This window comes from Orycteropus afer, unplaced genomic scaffold (genome assembly GCF_000298275.1).
Source record: "Orycteropus afer afer isolate SDZICR_OR568_19922 unplaced genomic scaffold, OryAfe1.0 scaffold00203, whole genome shotgun sequence".
Lineage (NCBI taxonomy): Eukaryota > Metazoa > Chordata > Mammalia > Tubulidentata > Orycteropodidae > Orycteropus > Orycteropus afer.
Window position 1 is genome coordinate 4,728,738 of NW_006921790.1, and position 16,770 is coordinate 4,745,507.

The 16,770-nt window shown below is 36.8% G+C and overlaps 2 protein-coding genes across 2 annotated transcripts in view; one reads left to right on the top strand and one right to left on the bottom strand.

Annotated features, from left to right (window-relative positions):
- LOC103203151 (phosphofructokinase, platelet) overlaps positions 1–4,579 on the top strand; it is a 120,914-nt gene extending 116,335 nt beyond the window's left edge. Inside the window, exons 21-22 of the mRNA XM_042781955.1 lie at positions 3,945–4,047; positions 4,432–4,579. Coding sequence (XP_042637889.1) covers positions 3,945–4,047; positions 4,432–4,579 — 251 coding nt within the window. The remainder of the gene's footprint in view (positions 1–3,944; positions 4,048–4,431) is intronic.
- Positions 4,580–7,053: 2,474 nt separating this feature from the next.
- The window catches only part of PITRM1 (pitrilysin metallopeptidase 1), a 53,117-nt gene continuing 43,400 nt past the window's right edge, over positions 7,054–16,770 (bottom strand). Inside the window, exons 23-28 of the mRNA XM_042781956.1 lie at positions 16,210–16,281; positions 15,311–15,423; positions 9,297–9,422; positions 8,044–8,189; positions 7,245–7,347; positions 7,054–7,147 (exon numbers count right to left, since the gene is read on the bottom strand). Of these exons, the coding sequence (XP_042637890.1) occupies positions 7,054–7,147; positions 7,245–7,347; positions 8,044–8,189; positions 9,297–9,422; positions 15,311–15,423; positions 16,210–16,281 (654 nt within the window). The remainder of the gene's footprint in view (positions 7,148–7,244; positions 7,348–8,043; positions 8,190–9,296; positions 9,423–15,310; positions 15,424–16,209; positions 16,282–16,770) is intronic.

Below are 16,770 nucleotides of genomic sequence, written 5' to 3' on the forward strand. Positions count from 1 at the left end.
AGAAAAAGAAGAATAAAACAAGAAAACCTGTAATAGAAAAATGGGGTTAACCATGAGAAGAAAAAAAAAAATTTGCAACCAGGAACAGGGAAAAGAAAATAAGCTGCAAACTAGGACCTTGGAGGGGAAGAATAAAAAATAATAGTAAAAAGGACAAATGTAGTAATAATTATAATAGTTTCAAAGCAGACAAAAACAAGCAAACTAATAACCAGAAAAAAGAAAGAGAAAAAGAAAAAGAAAAAAAATCGAGGGGAGGGCAGGGCAGGTCACCCAGGCTCCATCAGAGCACACAGACTGGGACGGAGTTCCTGTGGGCCCAGAAGGTGGGTGAGAGTCGGGGAGGGCCACACCTCCCTTCATCAAGTGGGTGTGGAATATAAGAATAACAAGGGGAATGTCGCACCTTTTCAGTCATGTAGGTCCAGATTTTCCTTGGGGTTACTGGCAAGCAGAATCTGTTCTTAAGCCCCTGGAATCCGGGACCGCTGTCTCTTTAAGTATTCAAAATGGGCAAGCCGCTTGTAAACATTCGAAATGGCTGCACCCTCTGGACAGGCAAAAGTCCACAGATCAGCCCGCCTTTCTCTTCACTGCTTCCCGTTTTATTCCCCAGCCACCAGAGCAGTCCTCCTTGCAGTCCCCTGGCTAGCAGGGCTGATTTTTAGGTTAATTCTTAGGTCCTACCAGACTCGGCACTCTCCATGCCATCTGTACCATGCCATCAGGATCACTGCCAGACCACAGCTCCGTCTGTCTCCTTTTTGGTATTTTCATGCAAATTCTTCTGCTAGTTGGGGTTTAGTCCACTTCTATATCCTTCTCTTCAAGGCTCAAGGGTCCAGGATTATCTTCTGTGTCTGTGTTAATTAGTTCCCCTTTTTTTTGTTGAAGAGGGTCTGTGCAGTCTTTCTGCCTAATCCCCCATCTACTACCTGGTTATATAGGCTTTGTACATCACTGATTATGAACATTTGTAAGTAAGGATATTCTCCTCTAAAATAGTTTTTTTAAAACTGGATTTTCTTTTTTTTTTTTGCTAGGTAAGGGAGTGTTTAATAGAACTCACCTATAAAAACTTTGCATCTGGGTCTTTACTTTTCTTTGTGGGAAGATTTGACTACAGAATGATTTTTTTTTTTTTTTTTTAATGTTTGTAGATCTATTCATATTTTGTTTCTCATTCTTGAATCAGTTAGCTAAGTTATATTTTTCTATTCAATTATGTTGTCAAAAAAATTGCCATGAATTATTTCATAATACCCTCTTTTCCAGCCCTCCTTTTCATTTCTGACATTAGTAATTTGTGCCAATATCTTTACCGCAAGCCCTCCCTCCTCATTTTTCTTGATCAGTCATACTAGATGTGTGGTGTTTTTATTAGAGTAAATCATATAAAATTACCAGTGTGAGACTTACAAATACAGCATTAATGTACAAAAACAGCAATGTAAATAATCTCCACTTACTTTTAGTCTTTCCAGAGAACTGACTTTTGGATTTGATTCTGTGAATAGTTTCTTTCCTACATTAATTATTGCTTTATTCTCTGGCTTTCTTTTTTAATTTTCTTACTGATACTTTATTTTCAGCCTCTCATACCCAAAAGCCACTGCAATTGAGTCGATTTCAACTCATAGTGACCCACATTGTGTTTCTAAGGCTGTGAATCTTTATAGAAGTAGATTGCCTCATCTTCCTCCCACAGAGCAGCTGGTGGGTTCAGTCTTCTGGTTAGCAGACAAATGCCTTAACCAGTATTACTACCAGAGCTTACCCTCTCATAATATATGTATTTAAAGCTGTAAATTTCTTGTTACTAGTCATGTCAAAATATTTTCAAAGTTTTTCTTATGATGCCTTTTTTTTGACCTAAGAGTTGTTTATAAGTGAATTAGACATCTCCCTAAGGCACTTGACTGCTCACCAGAAGCCTGGTGGTTCAAACCCACCAGCCACTCCTTGGAAGGAAGGTTGGGCAATCCTACTTCCGTAGTGATACTGCCTCGGAAACCCAAGGAGGGGTCGCTATGAGTCGGGGCCGACTCGACGGCAAACAACAACAACAACAGTGGTACAGTAATTAAAGCATTCGGCTGGTAACCCACAGGTCACTGGCTTGAACCCACTAATTGCTCCAAGGGTGAAAGATATGGCAGTCTTCCATAAAAATTACAGAGCCTTGGAAACCCTATAGGGCAATTCTTCTCTGTCCTACAGGGTCGCCAAGTCAAAATCAACTTGACAGTAATGGGTTTGGTTTCATTTGGTATGATGATACTTGCTTAGTAATGTCCCAGCATGTACTCACTTTATGAAAATATTCCTTATGTGTTTTTAAATTCATTATCCACTAATGAATGCCTTCCTTGACTCTTGTCACCATACATGTTGACACCACACACCCATCCTGAGACTCCCCAGCAGCTGCCACTCCAAGCTGGGCCAACATTATCCTCTGTCCCCTAGAAAACATATAATTTAATGTCTCCACAGAGGACAGATCAACCCAGATGGTGGGGTTGGTAATTTTTCATGTTTTTGTATTATTTTTAGATATTTCCAGTAGGACAGTCATGACAATTAGCTTTCTGTATTTGTTGTTGTTAGTTTCTGTTGAGTAAATTCTAATTCATGGTGACCTAATGTGTGCAGAGTAAAACTGCTCCATAGTGTTTTCAAGGCTGTGACCCTTTGTAAGCAGACCACCAGGCCTGCCTCCTGAGACGCCAACCTTCGGCCAGTAGTTGAACTCTTACCATTTGCACCACCCAGGAATTCTGCTTTCTATGATACTGAAGGGGAAGTAGACATTATTCTTTCTTCTGACTCCAATGGAAATTTCATTTTATCTTGGTAACACTTAAAAGGGGCTCACGATTCTCATGAGCATAAGATCATGCATCTTAGTATTTAACTGAAGTTCTTTCTGAAATTTAAGCCAATTTTCCTGTTCCAGTATTTGGTGAAATATTTGTTGGCCACTAATTGTGAAAAAAGTTTCTTAACAAGAATGACTTACTACATTTGGTGGCGGGATGGCTGATCAGTGCCATGTAAATAGCACCCCACAAGGTGACTGCATGAAATGAGGGAGTCTCCATCACTACCTTGGCAGTTGTTCACCTTTGCCTCTCTTTTCCCTTAATCTTGAAGAGACTCAGTGGTGCCTAAAGGATTACAACTGCTGGGGGAAGCAGAGTGCAATGGAAAATCAGATCACCATTTCTGGTATTGTCACGCAGTGATTAGAGAACATTGTTTCTGAAACGTAATCCACCCCAAAACCAAAACCAAACACATTACTGAGTTGCTTCTGACTCATGGTGATCCCATGGGTTACAGAGTAGACTTGCGCTCCATAGGATTTTCTTGGCTGTATTCTTTACGGAAATAGATTGCCAGGCCTTTCCTCTGTGAAGCTGCTGAGTTGGGTTTAAACCACTATCCTTTAGATTCCAAAAAAAAAAAAACAAAGTCACTGCCATCAAGTTGAATAGAACTCACAAAGAACTCCACTGGGTTTCTGGGGCTATAAATCTTTACAGAAGCAGACTACATCATCTTTCTTCCTCAGAGCAGCTGGTAGTTTTGAACCACCAAATTTTTGGTTAGCAGCCAGCTATCTTAACAACTACATCACCAGAGCTCTTTAACCTTTAGATTAGCAGCTGCTAATCTAGATGACTGTAAACTGTTCCTAATCCACATCACCCCATCAGAATTACCCAGAATGCTTGTTAAGAATGTAAATTCCTTTACTTCCACTCCAGGATGGTTAATAATCTGAACTTTTAATATTCTGAGATGATTTTGTTCCTTAAAGTTGGCAAACTTTCTTCTCACATTTCCTTCTTTTATATACCATTTTATCTGCCCATTCAACATGATGTATTATTCTTAGTTATGTCATTGTTTTGTTTTGTTTTTTTTTACTTTCATAGGAAGAAAGTTTGTAACTGATGACTCAGTCTGTGTGCTAGGAATAAGCAAAAGAAACCTTATTTTCCAACCAGTGGCAGAGCTAAAGAAGCACACGGATTTCGAGTAAGTAAATAAAACATTCTAAGTCTTATTGCTGTTAGAGGGAATAATGGGAAGCATGAACCATTCAGGGTCTGTAATATGGTAGTTACTTAAAATAACTCACTTAAGTATTCTAAGTAGCTAACACATTAGCTTTTCTGAAGTTAAAAAATACTAGACCTTTTGAAATGAGGCAGAATGTTTTGAAATCTAAACAGAATGGTTTCTGTTCACCTGTGGAAATTGCTTTGTCATACAGAATTTATTTAGCTAACTCCACAGAGGCCATTTTCTCCATGACAGAGCCTAGACTATTAAATGTTAGTCATGGTAGTACGGGGGCAGACAAAACTTGTCTTACAGCAACACGTATAATCCCTTCTGATAATTTTTCTTCCTACACAGGCACAGAATTCCCAAAGAACAGTGGTGGTTGAAACTGCGGCCTGTAATGAAAATTTTAGCTAAGTACAAAGCAAGTTATGATGTATCTGATTCAGGCCAGCTCGAGCACGTGCACTGCCGTCCCCAAGAGGAATCTGTAGGGATTTAAACACCCACATGTTCATCCTTACACCAAAGCTATACTGTATGTCTAGTGAGACTTTAGAACTTAATGTTCATTGATCTTTTTTGTAATGTTTAAGTTATTTATCAGCACTTTATGCAAGTATTGCTGGCCAAGTATTATTCACATAAATATCTAATTAGAAAGCACCAGTCACCAATATCCATATTCTGATATAATCATAAAAAATAAAACATTGCATATACTCAATTTACAAGTTGTCCATTGGTCTTTGTCTCTGTGTCATGCTTTAAACTGTGTGTATCTAGTAGAATTAAATATTTGGCTAAACTTCCAACCAGAGACAGGAAAAGATGCTCAGCATCATTAGCCATCAGAGAGATGCAAATGAAAACCACAATGAGAGACCATTTCATTCCCACTAGGATGGTTATGATTTTTTTTTTTTTTTTTAAACACAGAAAATAACAAACGTTGATGATGATAAAAATGTGGGAAAACTGGAACCCTTATCCATTGCTGGTGGGAATGCAAAATGGTATAGCTATTGTGGTAAACAGTATGGTGGTTACTAAAAAAAATTAGAAATAGTACTACCATATAACCCAGTGATTCTACTCCTTTGGCATATACCCAAGATACTTGAAAGCAAAGATTCAAAGAGATTTGTATACCAGTGTTCATTGTGGCACTAGTCACAATAGCCAAAAGGTAGAAACAACCTAAATACTCATCAACAAATGCACATATAAACAAAATGTGGTACGTATATACAATGGAAAACTACTCAGCCAATAGAAGAAAATGAAGTCTTGATACATGCTGCTGTGGATGGAGCTTGAAGACATGCTGAGTGAAATAAGCCAATCACAAAACCATCTGTCTGGAATCAAAGTGTTAACAGCCACTCCAATGATATTAGATAGGAACATTAGAGGGCAGTGAGTTTATATGAATGAGGAATGACTCCGAAAAGAGAGCAAGAATGGTTACATAACTTGAAGATTGTAATGTCACTAAATTTTACGTATAGAAACTGTTGAATTGGTCTATGTTTTGAAGTGTATATTCTCAACAACAGAATAAAATTTAGAAAAACAAAAAAACTCTGTGGAGCACAGTTCTACTCTGATACACGAGATCAACGTGAGTAGGGTTGATGGCAATTGGCTTTCAGTCCCATACAAGAGCTAATATACTAGATCAGGAAAAATGGATTTTTGGCCCTGGCTGTACCACCAATTGAGCTAGGCTATTTAACTCCAGCCTCACTTTCTCTTTTTAAAGTTATACAAGGGGTAGAATTCAAAAATAAAAAAAATATGAACATATGCCTTAATAATAATGGAATCTCATACACATTTGATTTCAATCCTAGCTATACCAGGGGGAGTTCTTAATTCTGATACATAGGTTCTCCTTTAGACCAATTAATTTACACTCTCTGGAGCTGGGACATGGATTAACCTTGCCAGATGATTCTAACACGTAGCCAGAGCCACTGATCATCAGCTGTTTTAGATTTTGGCTACATCACAATTTGAGGGGAAGAGATTATAGTCTGTCTACAAGAAATTACAGATAGGGAAAGGAAGCTAGATGGTAGCCATTTTCTTTGAGGGTAGTTAAGAGGAAAATAACCTCAGCAGATGAGTTTTTGCAGTTCAAAAGAATTTTGGTTCTTTTCTCCACAGTCTGTTCTCAGGTATAGTCATCAAAATAACATCCAACCATCTTTATGCCAGAAATGGAAAAAAAGAGGGGGGGGGGGCTACAAAGAACATATATGATTAAAAGTAACTTTTATTTAGGAAATCTGGGGGCAAAATGATAGCAGGAGAACTAGCACTAAGAAGGTTTTTTGTCTGAAAAATTCAAGGTAGAAGATAAAAAACAGATCTCTTAAATAATGAAAAAAAAAAAACTGATAAGCTTATGTTAATACTTAGGCAAAATGAATCCAAAACATACTTAGTTCTTCAAAGATAGTACTATAAACAGGAGTTCCTCAAACTTCTTTCTGTAAGGCTGCCTTGTTCAACTTGTATCTGTTACAGAGACTTTTCCAAAGGTCTTTGCTGTGACCATACATTTTTATAAATAAAGTGCTCTGGAATAGCTTTGTTCATTCATTTTATTCATTTTTAAATAAAGGCACTAAAAATACTATTTTAGCAAAATGTTATTTAAAATAATGAATAAAACAGGTCACACTTGCCTTTTATCTTTTAAATTTTTGAAATAATATGTTCTAGGGTTGATAAAATAACCATTTACATCACAAGAAAGTTTTAAAATTATAATCTGTCCATCTTTGGCATTTTAACACATGATAATTTCAATTAAAGCATTTTTTTTGTGGTCACTGTATTTTCTCCTCCTTTTAAGATGGAAGAGTTTTGGTTTGACTTGCAGAAGTTTAAGATTGGTATATGATCAAGATTTTTCCAAAAACCAATAAAAGCTCTGCTCTTTCAGTTTAAAGACTAGAGGCTTAGTTATCTTATTATCCATGATGGATCTTTAGCAATTTTTACATTCTCTGGTCCAAGTATAGCCAACCCATGTGTGCACTTCCCAATGCCAAGGTACCTGAAAAGAAGGAAGGGACAATGAATTAGTACTATTTCCTACATTAAGAACTTTTGTTCCTAAGTAAGTACATTAAAGCCACACCATGTATACTCACTTATTGCTGACATCGATAAGTCTGTCATGGCTAACAGCAAAGAGTTGTTCCCTATGTGTCTGCTTCATCTTGTCAGAGAGCCCATACAAGAAGTGATCCATACCTAAAAGTTAAATCAAGGCACAAATGGAGTAGTTGCCTAGAGTGATGACATACAGCAGCAAATTCTTGTACAGACACCATGCTTGGGATACTGACATTGTTACATGGATACTTTATTCATATATTCCAACAAAAGAGAAATATTTAGTCTTACATAAGTTCAAATTAAGCTTTATTTTCTCTTATTCCATCTTTACCCCATCTGTCTCACTGATTCCTCAGTATTGATCCCTAGTTTTAAAGAAAGAAGAAGAAGGAAGGGTCACATAAGGTTGATATAAGCAAAAGTGACTTTATATGTAATGTGGCCATTCATGTGCCATGTCAAAATGATCTTCAACCCTAACTAGCTTTGGGTAAATCATTTAACCTCTCTAGGACTTGGATCACTTAGGCTCTGGCAAATACCAATATGTCTGTGCCTGGGTGTTTGTCTAAAATAAAAACTATGTCACAGATTAGATTTTCAAGGTCAGTGTTTAGGTTGTCAAATACGAAAATCATAAAGGAAAGGATAGAGATGGGGGAAAAAAACTCAAATAGTTTAAAATGATAGAGTTGCTGCTTTTGGTCCACATGTGCAAAGAAGCAAATCTTTCATTTGCTTGGCAAAAATCACTCAGAAAACTAAAGTTTTGTGAAATTCTGTCTGGTAATATGATTTGTCAAGTTTCTCTTTATTATTTACTCAAAATACCTTTGTCTGAAGGAGCAACGGGAGCATCAACAGCTGAGAACACTGAAAGTTTTGCTTCATCAATGTCTTGTTGTGTGAATTTTCCAGATTTGGCCCAGTCAACAGCTTTCCCAAAGGACTGGAGAGTTTCTATTGAGTTTGGATCCCTAGAAAGTCCAAAAAGTTAAATATTCAAACATTTTGCCTACAGGAAAGAAAACACAGTAGTATGTTGACTCAACAGTCCCTCATCATCTTCTCATTTGGGCTCTCTTTTAATGCTTCACTGTCCAAAGAGCCCACTGATACAAATCAGTTCCAATAAGTAAAAATTACATCTTACCACATAAACTATTCAATATATCCCTCTACCAAGGGACACAGTCTATCTGCCTAACTTAGTCACTAGATGACTTCAATACATTCTGTTGAGACATGGATGAGGGGAAGCCTAGAATCCAATAAAATTAAGGGACGGCTCATGGGTTGCTATGAGTTGGAATCAACAGCATGCACCACATGTAGAAAAGTTAAGAAAAGATTACATGAAAACCAAGTTTTCACTTCCATAAGATATATCCAGAAAAATCTAGAAATTATGTACAGTTCGACCATTTTTTGAGATACTTTACTTTGTCTAACTGGAAAGAGCGCTTTCTTAGGTGCTTACTCATATTAATTTAGTACTAAATATGTCTTATTGTAGAGACTTACAGAAGGGGTCATACTTTTATTTTTATATCTTTATGTAAAAGCAAAGTTCCCCACACAAACAGATTCACTAAGTATTAGTCAATTGCAAAGGGAGAATTGCATCAGAGTGGCAACAAATAATCCATCCCTTTCCTTAGAGTGTGAAAATACATTTCAGGAAGTAATACTCTAAATAAAATTAATAATTACTCTAAATAAAAGAGTAAGTAAAAGTCTTGTGGCTATAAAAACTTAATAATACCCACAAAGGTCACTATAATTAAAATTAGCCAAGAACACTCTCAGAATGTCTTCTACTTAAATATGTTAAAAATCCAACTTAGATTTATATGAGGCATAATGTTTCATGTTACATAGCTCTGTCCCATAAACCTAGTAACAGAAAGGAATTGCTGGCTGTGGTTTGGAGCTTAAGAATTGATGGGGAAAAAAAGAGTGAAAACAATCTTTTTCTAAATCTACCTAAGATATAAGATAATGACATTCTAATAATTAGTACAGCAAATGACTATGAGTGAAATTGTATGTGTGTGTATGTATATACAGAGGGAAAAGTTTACCTGTAAGAGTAAAAAGTGAATATTCCAGTATGGCTGAGTTTAGCACCTCCACCATAAGCACCACCTTTTTCTCGAATTTCTGTATGTAAGAATTTAGTAGTCATCAAACGTGCAAGGATCTTAAGACTGAAATTAATGATTAAAAAATGCAAGTTAAAAAATATGACTGATAGGGAAATTATTATATAATAATCCAAATAAAAGTAGAAAATATAATTAAGTGAAAACAAAACAAAGTTGTAAAGTAATGTATACCTTATGGTCCCATTCTTTCATTTTAAGGAGCTCTGGTAGCTTAGTGCCTAAGGCACTTGACTGCTAACCAAAAGGCTGGTGGTTCAAACCCACCAGCCACTCCTCAGAAGGAAGATGGGGCAATCTACTTCCATAGTGATATTGCCTCAGAAACCCAAGGAGGGGTTGCTATGATTTGGGTCTGACTCGACGGCATATAACAACAACAACAACACATGCATTTTTTAAATACAAAAAACAACACGTACTTTTTATTGCTAAGGCAAATGTATGACCATTAATTTATATGCCTCATATCAGAAAATGGAGTGGAAGGAGGGAACTAATATAAATCTTTTTGGCCTGACTTTTATACATATCCCTCCCTGTATTAATTTCTATAAATGAAGCCTAGTTTCTGCTGACTTCCACTATGAATTACAATGTCTGTTCCTGTGGAAGAGAATAAGGATGGCTCTAGAAATCATCTCCATATGGCAGAAGATAGAACAGAAAGATATTCCAACACTGCTACACAACTAAGCAATGGCTGGGTAATGTTCAGTGGGAAGGATACAGATTTGGAATGTCTACACTAAGCACTCAGGTACAAATCACCATTACCTTCTGACTGCACTTATTCTACAGTTGAAGAAAATGAAATAGGCCAAATTTGAAACTAAATGAAGGAATGAACATAAGCATGCTCATAAAGATCATGATGGGAAAAAAAAGCCATCCTATTTTGAGTCAGTACAAACACAGAGCACCGAGATCACAAGGTTTCATTTTGATACTTTGGTTTTTATTGAGATAGTTGGAAATTAATAGAAAGTAAGAATGACAACCCACTGAGGTCAGATGTCTGTGAAGAATGGTGCTTCCAGACTTGCCAATGAAGACATAGTTTTCACATGTTTATATATTTTTCTTAAAACTTTTCTATTATGTTACCATAAGAAATACATGTTGAAAACTACAAGACATAAAATGAGGGAAAAATATTTCTTAACTCCACTCCCCAAAAGGTTACCACCTATAACATTTTAGTGTTTAAAATCTACATTTTTCTACTCAGTACTAGACATCCTTTCCCTTCTCTCGTGGTTTGGATTCTTATGTCTTGTGTGCTGTGTATTTCTTAGTTTAATCCCTTATGAGGGTAAGGCTTGTTCCTCAGTAGCTTCCTGAGACAGGGTACACAAGAGGTATACTTTTGGGGACATTTAATGTCTGCAATTATCTTCATCCTACTTGCACACTAATTGATGGCACCAATGGGTGCAGAACTCTGTCCACTGGACATGATTTTCCTTTAGAATTTTGTAAGCATTGATTTATTTTCTTCAATTATCCAGTTTCGGTATTAAGAAGGCTATTACCATTGATATTTTGTAAGTGACCTACTTTTGCTCAGAAAACTTATAAAATGTTTCTGTTATCTATGATGCTCTGAATTTTCTCCATAAGGTACCTGGATATATATCTTTCTTTCTTTATCATACAGAACACTTAATGAGCCCTTTCAGTCTAGAAACTTATGCACATTTCTTTTGGCAAATGTTCTGGTACTTTCTTCTGTGCTAATTTATGCCTCCTCATTTTTTCAATTCTTTTTCTGGAAATCTTACTATTGGTTATTGGATATCAGCACTGATCCTCCGTTTTTCCTTTGCTTTTCTCCATTTTCCATTTTTTTTTAATACCTTTTGTTTTTGTTAGGAGCTCTGGTGGCACAGTTGTTAAAGAATTCAACTGCTATGCAAAAGATCAGCAGTTCGAACCCACCAGCCACTCCACGGAAGAAACATGAGGCAATCTGATTCCATAAAGATTTAGAACTTTGGGAACCCTCTGAGGCTGCTGTATTGTGTCTTACAGGGTCTGCAAGAGTCAGAACTGACTCAGTGGCATCGGGCTAGTGGAGCTGTTGTTGTTTAGGTTTCAAGTTGGATCCAACTCATAGTGACCCTATGAATGAAACACTGCCCGGTCATGTTCCATCCTCATAATCATTTCTATTCTTGACCCCACTGTCACAGCCACTGTGTCAATCATTGAGGGTCTTCCTCTTTTTTGCTCACCCGCTACTTCACCAAGCATGATATCCTTCTCCAGCGACTGAGTCCTCCTGATTACAGGACCAAAATATGAGAGATTAAGTCTGGGCATTCTCGCTCCTACAGAGCATTGTGGGTTTACTGCTTCCAAGACAAATTTGTTTGTTTTTCTGGCAGTCCATGGTATTTTCATTATTCTTCACCAACACAATTTAAGTGCATCAATTCTTCTTTAGTCTTCCTTATTCACTGTCCAGTTCTCATGTGCCTATGAGGCAACTGAAAATACCATGGCTTGGGTAAGGCACACACACCTTAGTTTTCAAAGGGACATCTCTGCTCTGTAACACTTTAAAGAGGTCTTTTGCAGCAGATTTGTCCAATGACATTCATTGTTTGATTTCTTGACTGCTGCTTCCATTATTGATTGTGGATCCAAAAATAAAATCCTTTACAACATCAATCTTTTTTTCCATTCACAATGACTTTGCTTAATTGGTCCAGTTGTGAGGATTTTTTGTTTCATGTTCAAGCAAGGTGATATCATCTTTATATTGCAGATTATTGAGTCTTCCTCAAATCCTGATGCTGCATTCTTCTTCATGTAGGTCAGCATCTCGAATTATTTGCTCAACATACTCAGACTGCTAAGATTGAATAAGTATGGTGAAAAGGTATGACCCTGACACACACCTTTCTTCATTTTTAACCAGGCAGTATCCTCTTGTTCTGTTCAAACAACTGCCTCTTGGTCTTATGTACAGGTTCCTCATGGGCACAATTAAGTGTACTGGAATTGTCATTCTTCACACTATTATCCATAACTTGCTATGATCCACACAGTCAAATGCTTTTATATCATCAATAAAAGACAGGTAAACATCTTTCTGCTATTTTCTGCTTTCAGCCAAGATCGATCTGACATTAGCAATGATACCCCTTATTTCACATCCTCTTCTGAATCCAGCTTGCATTTTTGGTAGTTTCTTAATTGATGTACTGCTGCAACAATTTTTTTTTTAATTTTCTGCAAAATTTTACTTGTGTGTGATATTAATGATGTTGTTTGATATTTTCTGCACTCTGTTGGATCACCTTTCTTTGGAAAGGGCACTAATATGGATCTCTTCCAGTCAACTGGCCAGGTAGCTGTCATCCAAATTTCTTGGCATAGATGAGTGAGTGCCTCAAAGAAACTGACTTAATTGAAACTGAACTGAACAGACAAGAGTTGAGCTATCAAAGCATGCTAAAAGTAGCTGTCTTATAAATTCATTGGCACAGATGAGTGAGCACTTCTAGCATTGCATCTATTTGCTGAAACATCTCAATAGGTATTCTGTTAATTCCTGGAACCTTGTTTGTCACCAATTTCTTCAGTGCAGCTTGGACTTCTTCTTTTAATACCATCGGTTCTTGATCACATGCTACCTCTGAAATGGCTGAAGGTCAACCAATTCTTTTTGGTGCAATGCCTCTGTGCATTCTTTCCATCTTCCTTTAAATCTTCCCATATCATTCAACATTTTGTCCATTGACTCCTTCAAGATTGCAACTTGAGGCTTGAATTTTTTTCTTTAGTTCTTCCAGCTTGAGAAATGCTGAGTCTGTTCTTCCCTTTTGATTTTCTCACTCTGGGTCCAATGAAAGTATTCCATTGTAATACTTTACTTTGTCTTCGCAAGCCACCCTCTGAAATCTTTTCAGCTCTTTTATTTCATTCTTATAGGAAAGGGAATTTTCTTAAGTGTACCTTCCCAACCTGCTGTTCATGGTTTTTGTTTCAACTATCTTATGTTCTACACATACAAATACACACTTTCACATGACATACATGTTGTTTTTGATCCCTGTAACCAAAAGGATATTGCAAAACCTATTTTCTAATATTTCCCTTATCCTACTGCTTCATTTTATTTTGTATATTACCTGTAAAACTATCTTCAAATGGCTGGCAGCCTTTGGCAATCTGTTCATATACAGCAGCAAGGCACTAAAATTCGACTGGAAACCACACAAACTTAAGAACTGGTAGGTCTCGTGATGAGTCTGACATAGGGGCACACCCTTTTAATTAGGGAATACTGAAAGGTCTGTCTCTGTAGGTCTTTTCTCTTGGTCTGACCAGTTTCCCCAGATAGGAAAGGACTAGCTAGGCCTGACAGCCACAATTCTGGGAGCTAATCAGAGGAAGGGGTTGGGAAGCTCTCACTCTTCTGGCTGCACACTTTGACAGATCCTATTTTTTCAGTAACATACATAGGTCCTGTGGCTCAATCCAAAGCCTCTATTCTAAGTTTCAAAGATGCTGGTGGCAGACTTAACCTCATATTTCTTATAGTAACTTTCAAAAAATTCTTTAATTTCCAGCCCACCCCACATCCTGCTTTCACATCTTTTCTTTGTCTCCAATAATTATGCTTTATAGGCCTTTGGAGTACAAACTGGCTTTCTTTTTGTCTTATCCTTTTGCAGTTTCTTACTGGGAGAGAGAAAGCTATTTGTCCATCCACTTTCCATCTTTAAAAATTTTTCTGCAACTCTTACATTTTTTTAATCTTTTTTCCTCATGGTTTCATGCCTTTTGTACTACTTTATTGTCATTTTAGTGGGGTATGAGAGAGTTCAAATATAAGCATGTGGGCTCAATATGCCATGTTTAACAGAAGTCTCAAGTTTTACTCTAAGCAATTTTTTCTTGTAAGTGAGAGAAGTTAATTGGGCATTTTAAAGGACTTTGTATTTAAGTGCATGGATATCTATTTTACTTACAGGACTGCTCAGAAGGGTATAAATTGTTTGGGAAAAATAACTAGTAATAAAGTTAGCAGTGTGTTCATAAAGATTTTATTGTTTTAAAGAATATTCAGGATCTATCTGACAGAGCCGGGTGGAACCACTGAGGCTATGGCCCCTAGCTGCCCTTCAGGTCTGGAATCGAACCCACACCTGTGGTTTCCAGCCAAACAAAAGATAGGCATAATTTACCTCAAGTAGATACACTCCTTTGAGAGAACAATCATGGGAGAAAGAAGGGCTGCTTATGCACAGGGAGACATCTCAGGGGACAGGAGCCCATGGAGGGATGGACACTGAGAAGAGGTAACTGTGGGGAGGAGGTAGGAGGGGAGCTGTTGCATTGTGGTAAACTGTGGTCAATGACATGAGACAAAGTATATATGAACTACTGTATGGAAAGTGAATTTGCTCTGTAAATCTTCACCCAAATCACAATTAAAAAAAAAAAAGAATATTCAGGATCTATATTTCAGCTTTTCTATACATGTGCTCTGTTAAAACTGGATACTGTCTAGGGATCTAGACTCTACAAATGATAAGAGCAATATCATAATGGCATAGGCGTTCAAAATTTAAAGTAAACAAAAAAAGTTCTGTTAAGCAAAACATACCTTATTATGTTCTAATGTGTCATATAGGAGGAGCTCTGGTAGCATAGTGCCTAAGGCACTTGACTGCTAACCAGAAGGCTGGTGGTTCAAACCCACCAGCCACTCCTCAGAAGGAAGGTTGGGCAATCTACTTCCGTAGTGATACCACCTCAGAAACCCAAGGAGGGGTCGCTATGAGTCGGGTCTGACTCGACAGCACATAACAACAACAACACAATGTGTCATATAAGCTTTGCATAGATTATACATGATAGAGTACAGCAGTATCTATGGACCTTAGAATCACAATTTTCACCTTTCCATTTCTTACCTGGCATGATCTGGGTCTGTGTAAGGAACAGTTCTAACACATTCCCCAACATAATTCACTGGGAAAGGAAGCAGAAAATGCGTCTTCATCTGACAAGGTTTGAAAGTAGGGTCCTGAGGAATAAAAAAGGGCCTCATTCAAATGCTTTATCATAAATACAGTCCACAGATGCTAAAATTTTTATTTAATATATGAATACTATTCCCTGTGAAAAGGTACTGATAATTATATCATTCCATACATTTTTTCACTTTAAAACTAAAATTAGGTATTATAATCTTAATGCAGGCTTTAAAATCATGCTGTCGAGTGGTTTCTGACTCACAATGACCCCTCCTTGGGTTTCAAGGCGGTATCACTACAGAAGTAGATTGCCCAACCTTCCTTCCAAGCTATCAGTAACATTTAATTTTACATCATTTATACCAGTAGTTATTTATGCAATCTCATCTTTTTCATTTTTCTCCATGAATATGTTATACTCCTATACTATTGCTACACTCTGTGACAAACCAAACAGATTGCCATAATTATCAAAGTTGAATAAGGAGAAAGAGAGCTCACACTGCTTAAATGAAAGCAAATCTACATTAACTCAAGCTGGGCAGTTATATTAAAGTAAAGGCAAACTGCAAAGTAATGGGAATTAATGAGAATGTGTAACAAATGTCTTTAAGAACACTAGGAAGAACCTATCCAAGAAGAAGCCATCCACTCATCTTTGTTTTAAGAAAGACAACACTCAGGCTGGCAGGATGAAAAGATGTAATTAGCTAGTAATTCTAAGGACATGGCCCAACCCCAGGAATGTCTTAGAGAAGAAACAAAAATCACAATCAACCTTTACATACACAATTGTGAGGTTTACTCTGAAATTATACTAAATTGCATTCACTTACTGTGATTAGCTTCCTTATGATTTGGGAACAATTAACATCAGCACTTTCACTAGATGCATTATGTGCAGGCTTCTGAAAATAAAATATTTCCAAGATAAATGAGAAAAATCCAAAACTCACTTGAAACAGATAAGAAAGTACATTTATAAAATTCACAGAGCCAATAACTACTCTAATAAAGTTAGACTGTTTAAGTCCTTGCACATCACGAAATAAATATATATTATTTTCTTCTTTTGCATTTTCTACTCAAAAAATTTCCTCTAAAACAACAGGATGTATAAAATGAATGCCTCAGAGGGAGGCAGAAAGAAACAGTAAGTCACCTTTTCACATTCTCTCTATTTATAAAATTGGCTAATTAGACAGCATGGGAAGACAGATACACAAATCCACAAATGGAATAAGGGATATAAGAATATAAGATAAAGACATCAAAAATAACTCCTCTGAAAAATCTAGAGATCATCAAGCTGTAGACTGTAAGAATCTATAGTGAGAAGTACAGCTTCTCTACTGATACTCATGTTTGAGAATTAAATTAAAACCCACCTCACAAGT